Source organism: Nilaparvata lugens, chromosome 10 (assembly GCF_014356525.2).
Source record: "Nilaparvata lugens isolate BPH chromosome 10, ASM1435652v1, whole genome shotgun sequence".
NCBI classification, from domain to species: Eukaryota; Metazoa; Arthropoda; class Insecta; order Hemiptera; family Delphacidae; genus Nilaparvata; species Nilaparvata lugens.
The window spans coordinates 30,360,479-30,376,177 of NC_052513.1; the positions used below are offsets into that span (position 1 = coordinate 30,360,479).

General features: G+C 35.3%; 1 protein-coding gene across 3 annotated transcripts in view; it reads right to left on the reverse strand.

The window, feature by feature from the left end:
* LOC111056449 (roundabout homolog 2) overlaps positions 1-15,699 on the reverse strand; it is a 365,277-nt gene that overhangs the window by 12,244 nt on the left and 337,334 nt on the right. For 2 of the 3 annotated variants that reach the window (XM_039437188.1, XM_039437189.1), the window contains exons 3-10: positions 9,783-9,936; positions 8,369-8,499; positions 7,108-7,380; positions 5,999-6,204; positions 4,662-4,819; positions 3,727-3,866; positions 2,958-3,211; positions 1,279-1,626 (exon numbers count right to left, since the gene is read on the reverse strand). In XM_039437188.1, coding sequence (XP_039293122.1) covers positions 1,279-1,626; positions 2,958-3,211; positions 3,727-3,866; positions 4,662-4,819; positions 5,999-6,204; positions 7,108-7,380; positions 8,369-8,499; positions 9,783-9,936 — 1,664 coding nt within the window. Of the gene's footprint in view, positions 1-1,278; positions 1,627-2,957; positions 3,212-3,726; positions 3,867-4,661; positions 4,820-5,998; positions 6,205-7,107; positions 7,381-7,805; positions 7,936-8,368; positions 8,500-9,782; positions 9,937-15,699 lie in introns of those variants that run through there. The other variant, XM_039437190.1, reaches the window with a different exon arrangement.

The following is a 15,699-nucleotide window of genomic DNA, read 5'->3' on the forward strand; positions in this document are numbered from 1 at the left end:
GACTATATAAAATAGTTACTTACCCTTTTGATTCAAGTGACCCTGAAGAATAAATCATAGAATAAAAATAATAATATGTTACCGTATTTTTCTTGTGACTTCTTATCAAATATAATTATGTACATGTATACAAAGTTATTTCTGTGTGTGGCCAGCTCACAAATCTTCTCCCGTAAGGATTACATGTAAACTTTAAAGGACTGTAGGATAAAGTCCTGAAGTCGGATTACCTAAACCTATAAATTTGATAGGCCATAAACCTGGTCCTGAATTATTGTTTGTTTTCTTTTTGGCAATAAATAAATTTGATATGATGATTTGAACATAACGAACACAACTAAAAAAAAAAAAAATCGAATATGGTGCACACATTTACAATTTTTATTTATTTACAATGCAAATAACACTAATGTAATAACACTGAAAGATAGAATAATAAGGTAGTCCTTGTGTTATTTTTCTTCCAAATTTAAAGGTGACAAAGTCCAAGAATTTCACGTGTACAATTTTTATAAAATTGTGATCCAAAATAAACATTAAAACTATAAATTTTGAATTTAGATGGCTTAAATTGATAAATTAATTAGAAATATTCCACTCAATTACCACTTTTAACGAATAATATTGAGTTATTTAAGAAATTTGGAACTATTCATAACTTAAAAAAGTTATTGAATGTCAAAATTTGAGGCTCGATTTTTATTCATATAGATTTGCTGGCCAGATAGCCGAGTTGACTAAGGCGTTGGACCCTTCAGTTTGCTAGTGCTACCTGTTCGTGGTTCGAATCCCGCTGAATCACATCAAAAAGGCGTGGACGTTTGACCATCTCATAATTCACCCTCGCACTTCCCATCACCCATGTACAAGCATGAAGCTCATGTGGTCATCATCCGCAATAAAAAATATTCATAGCTGTGATGCTGTGATAACGTTTATGACAATCTTAATCTCAATCTTATAATTTGTTGTATCTTCTTTTCCCCTATTTTTCTTCTCTCAACTATTTCTATTCTAACACTGTTGTAGCTTAGACACTTCATGATAGCTCTATTGTAGCTTAGACTCTGTGTTTCCAAGTAAATATTTAAAGAATATGTACCGGTACTCCACTTTTTGATGAGAAATTAGGAATGCATTTCACTCCTAATAGGAGGTTCACGAAGCTCCTCTTTCAACACAAGTCTAAGATACAACAGATTTAGTATGAAGTTGTTTGTAAAAGAAAACAACGTCAATTCCGATTCTATTGTATTCTATATTAGTTTGTTGTCTCACCTCCCAGCTCAACTTGATGGAACTGGAGCTGACTGGCTGGATGTGCGTCAACTCAACAACATGTCCGCCGGCGAGCGTCGCTCTAGCTTCCCTGATGTCACGCTCCTCGCCGTCAGTACCCTCTCCAGCTGACGCATCAGCCAGGCCAACAGCGTCGGAAAGCGGAGAAGGCGCTGATAGGCCGTGTGAGTTCTCAGCACGCACGAGGAACGTGTAGCGACCGCCAGATGTTAGGTGGTGCTGTGTGTAGACCGGTGACGTCACGCGACGAGCCACCACCACCCAGCCGTTGCCTCCCCCGTTGCCTGCCGTGTGAGGGTGAACGGGGTCCCGGACGAACATCTCAACCTGCATCCGAGAATCAGGGTTGTTAGAAAGGGTTTTAATGATCAGAAATTAGGTTGTCAAAATTTTAGTTATCCTGTTCGAGTTCCCCAATCACTCTTTTGTCTTCAAGCAATAATATTGGATTTGGTTTTCAAATTGAACATTGCAATGTAAAATATGAAAAATCACATGTAAAAGATCAAAGATGAATGTATAAGATCAACGTTAACAAAAATAATTACCTCCAATATACAAGAATAAAAGAGGGTTCAATTGAATATTCTAAAATTCCATACCAACTCAATAATTTTAAACTTGAAAAAACCAATAGTCACTAATGTATGCGTGAGTCACTGAATACGTCTATGTCGCTTATGTAAAAAAGTCAGTTTTATAGAATATTGTAAGAATATTGTAATTTGAGTCTGTATTTCTGTTCAAGCCTGTTTTTGATGATTTGGGATACCGTACTCTGAATTGAGAATTGATCAATCTGCTTCAATAAATATGTGATTTGATGATTAGATCACATTAATTATTATAGGAATGACTAGTATTTTTTATAAACTTTGAAAATGACACTTGAAAATGGCATGAGTGCAGGAAAGTTTAAAAAGGGTACTAGTAATTTCTATAATAATTGAACAATAAAAATAGCTCTATGAAAATACTGTACCTATTACTTCATTCTCATTCTAATTTTTGATAACAATATAACTTAATGCTGCCTACATATATATATAAATAAATTATGATATATAAATTCCCAAGTATACATGGAGAAACAAAAGAGATCTAAAGAAATGGAGACAAGGTGCAATTTGATGATGAAACTGCATTTTGAATCTTCATGAACTGGTGGTTTATGTGCTGTTGAATTATAATCATTATGATTAAATTCCACGAGAACTGATCAGAGATGTATTTTCTGGAAATAAGGCTTCTCTGATTAGTTTTGTGACATTTAATCACGGTTAAAATTTAACAGGCTGTTGTGAACTGATAACCTGATAACCAATCATCGATTACCTGAAAATAATAATTGATTACCTGATAATAATAATAATTTGATTACCTGATAATAATAATTGATTACCTGATAATAATAATTGATTACCTGATAATAATAATTTGATTACCTGATATTAATAATTGATTACCTGATAATAATGATTGATTACCTGATAATAATAATTGATTACCTGATAATAATAATTTGATTACCTGATAATAATAATTTGATTACCTGATAATAATAATTGATTACCTGATAATAATAATTTGATTACCTGATATTAATAATTGATTACCTGATAATAATGATTGATTACCTGATAATAATAATTGATTACCTGATAACCAATGAGCGAAGACGACCCGATCTTATTGTTCCTGGTCCACGTGATAGTGACACTGGTCAGCGTCGTGTTGACCACCAGGGGCTTGGAGGGAGGCCCTGGTAGGGTGGAGGGGTCAGGCATGCGCAGAATGGAGTGCGCACTGCCGCTCAGTGGCGACTCGAGTCGCAGGTGTGCGCTCCAAGTCGCTTTGCCGCTTCGTGATGATGCTACGCATGTGTACAGTCCCTCATCTGGTTTGCTCATACCTTGGAGAAATATAACAATGGGATAAAATGAGATATAAAAAGTTATGGGAAGTGAGAAACTGATTGTTAAAATATTTTTCTAGAATTATAGAAATGAGATGCATATCCATTATCCTTCCTTAAGGTGCGTACAGATTTACGCGCCGCGAGCATGAGAAATTCAATTTTAATCAGCTGATGCCAAGCTTTTTATTACTATATCTTACCGTTTCTGTAAAAATACAGATATAATCAGCTGATTAAAAGTGAATTGCTCATGTTCGCGGCGCGTATACCTGTACGCACCTTAACATGATGAGTATCATTTAGATTCGAATCAGCCATGATTCCATCACTGAAGTCACCAATTTTTAACATAAACAAAACTTTTCTATGCGTTCCATCCAGATCAGGAGAGATTCTTCAGAGAAGAAAATTTCTGCAAAAATCAATGATTTATAAACAAATACTAATAAATTCTCATAATCATCACAATTAACACAAATGAATAATTTGAGTGATATTGATCAACTCACCACTGATTTCTAATGTGCCGCTCTCGCTAATATTAATCCTGGGCGTTTGTGACGTTACTATAACAGCCGCACCATCCTTGTACCAGGAGATGACGGGTGGAGGGCTGCCTGTCGTCTGACACGTCAGCGTCGCCGTCGACCTTCAATTCAAATTCAAATTCATTGAGAAGTTAAAATTAATTGCAAGAAAGAAATTATTCGCAAGCAATATAAACATAGAACTATATTCGGTACTTTCAAATTAATGTTTTTTTAATCTTGTCAATAAAAGAATGTGTAGGGTTACTATAGTATTGCTTCCGGCAATCATGACCAATCAACTACGAAGACAACAATAAAGAGCATCCCGACACATATTTGAATTGGCTGAATCAACAAAATAATTTCAATATGTCATTTGATTCCATTTAGATTTGAGACTTCGCGTAATAGCCTAGGCCCTAGGCTATATCATTACCTGTACAGTTACAACTGTACTGGCATGCTACGAGTTTAGTTTAATTTTATGAATCAACTCCTCTGTTAATGCTGTACCTACGACCATAGATATAAGATTAATAGGCGATGATTGTTGTTTTTGGAACAATAGCCCCCTCTTACGTCTATTGAATTTAAACGTGATTAACCGCAAATAAATGAAGTCATCGCATTTATTCGCTACTCGACCACGGTTAAATCTAACAGACTTACGGGCAACAATAAGGTCTATCCATCAAAATCAGTTTTGTTGATGATTCTTTAAGAAATGATAAAATAAGTTCTATGAATTATTGTTTAGTCCATCATTATAAAGAAGAGATAGCATTATGCCATCTACCTATCTTTTCTCTATAGAATCACTAAATTAATCTATTAATTATTATTGACATGAATGAATGTGATTAATTATAATTAGTGATTAATGGATTATTGAAATGGATTAAGGTCTTCATTACCTGTAAGGCAGCGTCTGATTGGAGGGGCCGAGCACTATGATGGGGGGAGGGTGGTCTTCGGCAGTTGTGACAGTGAGCTGAGCGCGAGACATGTCTGAGCCAGCCGGGTTCACAGCTGAGCACACCACCACTAGACCCGAGTCGTTTTTCGTCACACTCTGTAAATCACACCACAGAGAATCCATAAATATTTGTAAAAATTTGAATATTTTGTAAATAAATATTCACTCTGTAAATCACACCACAGAAAATCCATAAATATTTTTTCTGATACAATAATATGACTTCAATCTGACACTACAGTTGATTAACAGCTCAATTCTAACTCAAGTCGAGGAAAATATATTTCACAATAAACTGGGTTTCCAGTAAAGTCCTAAAGAGCTCCTGAGCTCCAATAAACGATGCTCAAATGCTCGCATACATATTCACAAGAATTAATTGATTACAGTAATTGAAAGATTCAATCACTTAACACATTTTTTAATTTCTCACTTTCTTTGAAATAATTATTTCCATGGCGCATAAAAGCTAGAACAGTACTTTACTGCATAGGACAATATTGACACATTCTGAAAGTTATTATCATCCAATGTTTTTCTTATTTTTCCTATCCTGCCATACTTTTCCTCTCACCAGCTTAGCTTAAGTTTTTTGTATTTTCATCAAATACAAAGATTTTGAGCGAATCAATAGGAAATGGGAGCAAAATATTACTGGTAAAAGTTTAAAACTTCACCATATTCAATAATTTATGCAATTCAAACTCTCAAGCTATGATTTATTCGGCCATTCAGTAGAGATGCTAATTAGGAGAATTGATTTCATTTTTAGGATCATTTTTATCACTATGGTTATTGACTTCTTTATCATTCGAGTGGGATACAGAGCAGCAATGCACCATTATTTGTGTAATTCATTGGACACCTACTTTATAAACATTATAAACCTACTTTTTTGTAATTTTCCCTTCCGAATTCCCGGATTGGTCTCAGTCTTCAATACTTGTAATTATATTCACCTCTCACATAATTCAAACATTTCAATTCAGTCACATTTAATTAAACTCTCACATAATTCCAATTCAAACTATAATACTGTGATTTGATTAGCTTGATTCTGTTGTGCTCCTTTATTTTCAATAAATTTTAGAGCTGAATTCCTGTGTTAGTCTTCATTTTTTATCATTTATAATTAGTGAAATTATAGAATGGAGTTCCTCCTTATCGAAATGGAATATTTTGCCATGAAACCTGACTATGAGATTAAATAGTGAATTGATGATAATTACTTTTGCTTTTATCTTTTATTCTGTAACAATTTTGAAGGCAACTCACCTGAATAGTGAGAACAGCCTGTCCCTCAGGCGTGGTGGACGCCGTGAATCGATCGACGGATTCGCCAGGGAAGAGCAGCGTTCGGTTGCCTTCGATCGACCAGAATATGGAGGGTCGTGGGTTGCCCTCCGCGCCGCAGAAGAACACCGCATCCTTCAACTGGTCCACACTGTGGTCACTCGGCCGAACTGCTATTGTGGGTGGTGCTGGAAAGCAAGCAAATATTTAGAAATTGTAAATAAACGAAATGATAATAAGAATAATTTCATAATGATAATAGCATAGCATAGCATAGCATAGCATAGCATAGCATAGCATAGCATAGCATAGAATAGCATAGCATAGCATAGCATAGCATAGCATAGCATAGCATAGCATAGCATAGCATAGCATAGCATAGCATAGCATAGCATAGCATAGCATAGCATAGCATAAGCATAAGCATAGAATAGCATAGCATAGCCACCTCTAATACAGGTGGCTATGATAGGTGTATTAGAGGTGGCTATGATAAAAGTCGTATAAGTTGATAAAGAAGAATAGTTAAATTCAAAAAAAAATCATCAATAATGAAGAAGATTGAACATCTTATTATATTATTTCAATGGATCAAATTAACTTGAAAATTTTGAGCATACATTCAGTCACTCACTTGGTGAATAACTGGTTTTAATTGACATTGTGTGAAATGGTTATATAAACGTAATAGAGTAGGTAGAAAACAATTGAAATGATCAGGAAAAGTTATTTGTCAAAGCTGAAGAGAAACTAGATACTATCCTCATAATTATCATCATAAGATGATCTTTCCGGTTGCACATGCGTCAACAAAATTTAACTACGGTCAAGAAACGTCATCGAACGGATCGATGCACTAAGAATCGAAGGACGAGATATACTTCAGTGCGATGAACCACGTCACTTTATTCAACTTTGATTGAATTAATTTAGCCCCAATTAATTTTGGTTTGATTTTAATTTAAGACCCACTACGTGGGTATTAAAATGATTTTGGGTAACATTTAAAATTGCAGAAGAAATGATGGATTTCCTACACCATGAATTTGATAGTTATCGAGTAAAGAAAGAAATTGATCAGGTCAACTTACAATGCACAGTAAGAGTAGCGGACGCCGTGAGACTTCCTACAAAGTTATCAGCGACACAGCTGTACTCTCCCTCGTCCTCCTGCGTGATAGCATCCAGCCTGAGGCCACGGTCCTCCATGATGTGAACCCGCAGCAAGGGCATGTTGCCGCCCCCGGCTGTCCGCCTCCACAGCACGTCGGGGGTGGGATCGCCGCCCACTCGACACTCGAACACCACGCTGCCTCCGGCCAGCGCCACCGCGTCTTGGGGGCCGCGGATCAGGAAGGGTTTCACTGCAAAATGAGAACAGAAATTCAATGAAAATCCGGGTTGGGATTTTAGCAGATAAGTTTGTGACTATGTAAGTTATTATTGTCAACAGTTATTGTGATCCTACTTGCCTACGTGGTTGATATAAAATATGTAAATGCTAGCAGTAGATGGAAATGACAGCGGCATAATATGGATTATGCACGAACTGACGTGCTAAACGTCGGTCATTCATAAAAATATAGCTGATGCAGAAATCATCTGCTACTCACCAGACTATAATTACACTCATTGATACTGAGTTCTGATTGGAAACAACCTCAGAAACACCCCTGATTGATTGAAAGAGTTACTTGAAACATTTCAATGACTGGAATATGTAAGTTGTTCCTTTGAATCCACATAGTTAAATGAACCTATGAGAGTTTATAAAAAATAGAATAATTACCAAATACTCGAAGCTGAGCGGCCTTGGACTCCCTGGTGGCAACAGCATTCTTGGCGGTGCACACGTATTGTCCATTGTCACTTGTTCTCGCATCTTGTATCGCTAAATTGCCGCCATCTACTATCCTCATCCTGAAAATTACAAATTGAGAATAGAAATTCAATGAAAATCCGGGTTGGGATTTTAGCAGATAAGTTTGTGACTATGTAAGTTATTATTGTCAACAGTTATTGTGATCCTACTTGCCTACGTGGTTGATATAAAATATGTAAATGCTAGCAGTAGATGGAAATGACAGCGGCATAATATGGATTATGCACGAACTGACGTGCTAAACGTCGGTCATTCATAAAAATATAGCTGATGCAGAAATCATCTGCTACTCACCAGACTATAATTACACTCATTGATACTGAGTTCTGATTGGAAACAACCTCAGAAACACCCCTGATTGATTGAAAGAGTTACTTGAAACATTTCAATGACTGGAATATGTAAGTTGTTCCTTTGAATCCACATAGTTAAATGAACCTATGAGAGTTTATAAAAAATAGAATAATTACCAAATACTCGAAGCTGAGCGGCCTTGGACTCCCTGGTGGCAACAGCATTCTTGGCGGTGCACACGTATTGTCCATTGTCACTTGTTCTCGCATCTTGTATCGCTAAATTGCCGCCATCTACTATCCTCATCCTGAAAATTACAAATTGAGAATAAATTATTATTCATATCGACATTGATAAGCCGTCAAATGGAGATATTCGATTGGTCTATAGAAAATACATAGTGTGTTATAGTTATATGAAATTATAGATAAATACTAACAAAGATTTATGCAATTGTAACAAGAGAATACTGTAAGTTTATCATACTAGTAGTTCTGTGAACAGTAGACCTCACGCAGTATTCTCATCCACAAGTACCTGATTGAAACTATAGACCTTATGTTAATACAGCAATAGACTGGCTTCTCCACACATCTGTGTAATCACTTGTCAGCTGATTTATGATGAATAATTCTATAGTCTGATTTTTACTCTAATATTGGCGTATGAAGGAGGCTCCTTTTTCCTTTTATATAATCCTTGAAATGCAAAATTTCCAAAAACCTTGTATATACGTCGACGCTCAATTAAAAAAGGAACATACCTGTCAAATTTTATGAAAATCTTTTACCGCGCTTCGCCTTAAATGCGCAACATATAAACATTTAAACATTAAGAGAAATGCCAAATTGTCGACTTGAATCTTAGACCTCACTTCGCTCGGTCAATGAATATATTTTGAGCGATTGAAGCACATACATTGTACAAAATAAACAATAAATAATAGAATATAAAGATATGTAAATAGATGTATACTGGGTAAATGCTATGTAAATGAGTTTTTTTAAGTTGACATCATTTTATCATCAAATCAGAATTTCAAATGTAATATGAATGAAATTCATAATACACTAGTTCCAAATAACATTTTCATCTATATTTTCCATGTACAATATGTAGGCCTATAGAAATTGAAAACTCTCATGTAATAAAACAAATGGATTTTCATACCCTATTCTCTCATCAATTCTGTGCCTTATTCGAACTCTTAAATTCCAGGAAACACCAATTACCAGAGAATTCTTCTCTGAGAATTCTTCTCTCAGAATTGTGAAAGAAGCAGCTTAAAAATGGATGCAAGCTTCTCCGAGATTGATATTCCAAGAACGGGAATATCTATCACCCAAAGTAGGTTCAAGCCAGTGTCTGGAACTTTCTTTTGACTGGAGAGAATGAAGTGTGAATTTCCACCGCTAGGTGTCAGAAGCCTTCCCTTCCCTCAAACATCCCTGGACTCGTGATTTCCATTCATTTCACAATACTTTAACTCACAAATCAATGGAAACACTTCTTGTAAACGTTGTTCATTTCCCCAACCTACTATCAAATCAGACTCTGTCTATAAAGCAATAGGAGAATGTGTGATAATACCTTTTATTGGCATCAAAATCGATGGGAAGTCCATTCTTCTTCCACGTGACCACTGGTTCAGGGTGACCCTTGGGAGGTCCACAAAGTAGTAGAGCTGTTTCACCCTGCGCTATTCTCAGGTTATCTGGTTCTTGACGGAATTCTTCTCTGAGAACTGTAACAGACAATGCAATAGCATAAATTAGATGAATTATAAATGAAAAGAAACTGTGTTTCAATTCTTTTTCACAATCAATTAAACATTGATTTTGAAAACACTTTCGAAGTAGGAAGAGCACTTAGGCCTACTTTAAAGTAACATGATATTCCAGAACAAGACGTAGCATATATGGAAAAAACCCAGATGTTTGATGAATTTTCAACAGAAGATCACAGAGAGGTGAATATTTATGAAAATTGATCATCAACCAAATGCTTGAGGTTTACATGAAAACTAGTAATTATATTTTAATTAAAGTTTGTCTCCGAAGTTAATGAAGCTACTGTACTAGGATACCACATAGTACAGTCTGCTCTACGTAATAAATGTATCTGTTACTCAGCTGGGTTTCGCCAGACAGTTTTCATTGGACCTAGGCTGCAGAGCTCTTAACACACCATGAATGAGAAATGCTCACACGGAATTCTAGAGTACGTATGTGATGACAAATCTCTCTCTTACTCTCTCTCTCTCTCTCTCAGAACCCCAACATTTTCTCTTTCACTGTTTTCACTCAATTACTGTCCGCAACACAATCCTCCATTCTCTTACTTTCCCTGTTACATCGAATCTCTTTATCTTTATTTCCTTCCCACTCTTCCTTTGAGGATAGTTGCATTTATGTGATTGCAGATTGAATCAAAAATATTTATTTTCTTCCCCATACACTCGCTTCCTTTCTTTCTCTATCTTCTTTACTCTATTTATCACAACCCTCTTCATCTTCCTTTTTCTCATTAGTTACAGTAGTTGTAATAATAGCACTATAGTATTGTTAAATGAAGATGTAACTTTCTCGAGCTTCTATTACTATAGTCTTCTATATAGTCTTTCGACTTCTATTTTTTAATTTTCACATCCTCACACCCTCTCACTCTTTTCCTCTCTTTTCTCTTTTCTCTCTGCATCACTCCTTTATCCTGTAACTTTCCATTATTTTCTTTGTAGGGCTCTTTTTCTTCATGTAATGATTCCTCTCTTCTGCGTTCCATTTTGACTTTTTAGTGTTCCTGTTTATCTTTCCTGGTTTTACTCACCTCTGTAATAGAGGACGTCATTAAATGTTTTTCTCTCCTCATCCATCTCCCTTTCTTTCTCATATTTTGTGTTTCTTACCTCATTTACCTGGTTTGGTCCCTCAATTATACATTGTTTTCCTTTACTTTCTATAATCATTTTCATGTAGCTTCCCAGTATTTTTCCCACTTTTACACACACTATTCCTTTCCTCTCTCTCTATAATCTTCTCACCCCTCTCATTCATAATTCTACCACCATTCTCACTTTCTCTCTCTCTCTCTCCCTCTCACCAACCTCTCCCCTCCAAGCTCTCTTTGTGAATGTAACATGTGACTAAAGCAATGTTTAGCCAGTGTATAAGCCACTCTGCAGTGGGATAGGCTGTTCTAGGCATACATCCCAGCTCCCACTGTGAGTGGGATAGGCTCTTTTAGGCATACACCCCACCTCCCACCCAGTGGGTTGGTCTGAAACGGAATAGCTCACTAAGTTAATGAGATATGTGGGACGCTCTACTCTAGTGAAATGGAACGGTATTTGTAGAGTAATGAGAAATTTCAAGATGTATGTTGTACCTGCTAGCTAGTGCTTCTAGCACAGCTGTAGTTGAAAGCACAGTGCGAACGCTAGAAGGCTTTGGTTGGGGTTTGTGTTCAAGATTAAAGTAATACCCCAGATATGAACAAGCTTACTAATGGATATGGTAGGTTATTAACAACAGACAATTGTGAACTACTACAGTCTTTGGAACTACTACAATATATACATGATAATATACTGTCTTGACTTCCAGGGTGAAACTTCCAATCATAGAATAATTTTGAATTGCGTACAAAATTCCTTGATATTGACCCTGCTACTTGTATTGGCTTTCAATCTTTACCTGGGAATGTTTTATGCTATCATGCCTATTGGGAAACGAAAAAAATTGATTCACGAACAATAATTGATTGAATTAACGTTTCAAAATGAGCAAAATCTCCGGTCAATGTATAAATGCAATCATTGAATCGTTTAACCGGGAGTGTGAATTATATAATGTGCAACAGTACTAGAAGAGAACGTTCTTTTCCATTATATTCCTGCATAAGAGCATTACCTCTACAACATCTTTTTGTATTATGAAGTATTAAAGCAATTCTATGTCAGAGCTTGAAATACTGGTACAGAGAATTTATATTACATACAAGAAGAATCACACAAAGAATGTTTCGTTTACCAAAAGTCAATAAATCAATTTTCAAGCAATCGTTCCAATATGTAGCTCCAAAATACTTCAATCAATTACCATACGAAATCAAATCATCTGAAAATATTGTCTTTTTTAAAACTTTTAAGAGCTTGGCTAATGTCTGTCCAAGAATAAGTTTCTCTTGATGCAACACTGACATAAGTATGAATATGTTTATAAAGAAGCAGGTACTGATAATATACAGATTAAACATTATATAATTTTGTTTTCTCTTTTCGATTATTAGAATCGTGAATAACACATGTGAGAAATATATCGTAGAGTAGTAATGGTTTTTTAATACATTCATATTATAAAATAATAATGATATATTATACTATATTTTTTTAATATTCAAGATAAATTGTACTGGTTGTATATTTTTGTTCACATTGGTTTGCAGACGTCACGGAGTGCAAGAGATTTCTAATTAATGCTGGACTCAAAAATCAATGGATTTTATTTTGTATAATTTTAAATCAAGTTATAACTATTATGTATTTTTTAGTAATGATGATTATTTTTATCTTTTTATGTAAGTTGACCACGAATACTGGTTAGAGTGGTCAACTTAGTTCCTAATTTTTTAAATTGTAATTTGCTATATTTTTGTGAAAAGGAATCAATAAAATTTAATTTCATTTCATAAATTTCAATTTAAAACATTGTTTATTGGCTATATAATAATCGCATGATAAAATGCTATGCTTGATGAATTATGATAATATGTTATTAGAATAATCTTTTGGTGCAGAATACATTCTATAATATTTATGGTAATATTACATTAAAGCAATCCTGGATGATGGTATCGGTAAATTTAAAACAAGCTCAAGGCTGCATCAATTCAAGTGACGATATGAATAAACGAAACAAATCAAAATCGTCAACAGTCTACCCAATATCACAAGTCAAAAATGAATAATGTTCGAAGTATCGAATCTATAGGTAAAGGAGCCAAATCTGAAGAGGGTCTCATAAACAGAGATGAAGTTTGCAAGAAGAAAAATTAGATAAAGATAGTAGGCGTGAGAGAGAAGCGAATGATGAATGAAGGAAGATTAATGACTTGTTAATCCTTTTCAGCTGTGCTGTTGTCATCAGAAAGTTGTATAATAGAGACAGAAGATGGAGGGGGGAAAAATAGAGGAAGACAGATTGAACGATGCAACTCAAGAGGAAAAGAGAGGGAGAAAGTCGAGGATCAGAGAAAATCGTTTGAGGGCGGGTGACTTTGAAAGGCGAGGGAAGGAAATTTATATATAAATCAATGTTAATTCATTCGGGGTTGAAGTGTATTATGAAAGAGCTTGGTGACAGGCAACCTCACCCCTCCCCGCCAGAATCAGGGGTGTATTGTTGGAGGGGGGGGTATAGTGGGGTTAAAACGTCACTGAAATAAGCGACAAGAGAAAGAGAAGAAGACTAGGAGAAGAAGGAGGAGAAGGAGGAGGAGGATGAGGAGGAATAGGAGTCGGACGAGGAAGTTAATGAGAAGAATAGCGAATGTCATGCAATGAAGATGATAAGCGAATGTCTTTAGACGTTCGTTGAAACAAAAGGCTCGAATCCGGCTAATTCCCTATTATGTGTGTTCATTGTGATGATATGGGGTGGAGAGTGTGAGTATGGGTATAATACGGATTTGGAGTTATTGTTGAGTCAATCAGAGATCAAATAAGCTCTACATGAATGTCTCATGGTACTAAAGTTCACTACAAACTTGTGGACTTGACTTGAGCTTTTGTAAATTGTTTATTGTTTTGGAAAACTTTGTTCAAATTACACAGATTATTCGTTTCATGTTTTAAACTTTATTTACGAATTATAGGGATCGATTTACACAAAATAGTTAAATTCTAGTTGAGAGGTATTCATATTTTTGGAATCAGATAAATCCTTAAACAATCTACTTAGCAATAAATCCTCAGGCAAGTACGATTCCATTTTTGACTCATGATTCCAGTTTCGTTTCATCTTTTAGACACTCGTACACTCTGTTCTAGAGTATTGAAATTATAGTGATCGATTTACACAAAATAGTTGAATTCAAGTTCAGAGGTATTCATACTTTTTATTAGTATCCACACTTAGTATCCATATTAGCTTCCACACTTTTAGAATCAGATTTCAATAAATTTGTAAACAAGTGAGATTTTACTTCTGAAAACGTTCAATCCATGGAAATCCTGAATCGAATCTTCTCTACAGTGAGATTCACTTTAAACTATCATCATTGATTAAATATGGGAAACATTGATGTCATAAGGGAATATGATAGTATGAAGCAATGTACCTAGGATACGTTCCTGGATGTATTCTAGCTACATTGGTTTGGAGTGAATCTTACTATACCTCGTATGAACATCAAATTCCAAGTTACGATATTATGTTTTGAACACCTGCTCAAGCAATTTTGGATAAACACAGCCAACATTGGAATAACAACTGAATTCCTCTTGTCATTACATTCTAAAAGTTGGAATGCAAATTGACGATATGAATATTAATTTATTGTAATGTTCAAGCGTGAAAATAGGAAGTGTTGAAAGTTTGCTTGAAACCTGTAAAGGGGGAAGTTCTAATTTACATAGGTGTTTTCAGGAAGGAGGAAATTACTTGGAAAATAAGGAACACGGAAAGATAATGTGAAAATATGGGACTAAGAAAACTGAATGTCGAAAGGTGAAAGAGAATTAGAAAGAGAAAAACAAGGAAAATGAAAGGTGAAAAGGAGGCGGAGTAGAATAGGACAGTTTAAGATAAATAATTAGAAAGTTGGAGACAGTTAGAGAGAAGTGGAAAAAATGATGAGCCGATAAGGACGTAGAGGTGAAGAAAGAGAACAGGGAATAAGACAAGAATAGGAGACTGGGAAGAGAATAATGAGGAAGAAAAGGGAGAATAGGGAGAGAGAGAATGAGGAAAGAGATGAAAAGAGGAGTTATATTGGAATTTTGGAGAGAAAAAAGAGGATAAATAGGTAGATATGAATATGAAGAATAATATTTAAATTAATATAAATTGATAGTAAGTGATCATTGAGAGGGTGAGGGGAGAAACATGGTAATTAAGAATATGAGGTGATGAAAAGGTTGATAATTAGTAAGTAGGATTAGATGAACGTGAGGTAAAAGATGAAGAAGGAGAAGGAAATAGGTAACAGAAAGTAAGGAAGAAACAGGATGGAAGGAGATGGAGAATTCAAAGAAAGAGCGATAATTGAAAAAAAGAAATAATTTGGATAATGAAGAGCAAAGATAACAAAAATACAGAAATACTAATAAAGTAGGTAATCTAGAATTAGGAGAAGGAAAACGATATATGAGGATGGAAGAGAGCAAAGAAAGAGAAAAGGAAAAGGGAGCAGTAACGAGTGGGGAGGGTAGTAAGGGGAAAAGAGGGCAAGAGAGTACGAGGGTAATCCAATAAGTAGCTGCCTTCCGTGAAACGCTTTAATCACGGAG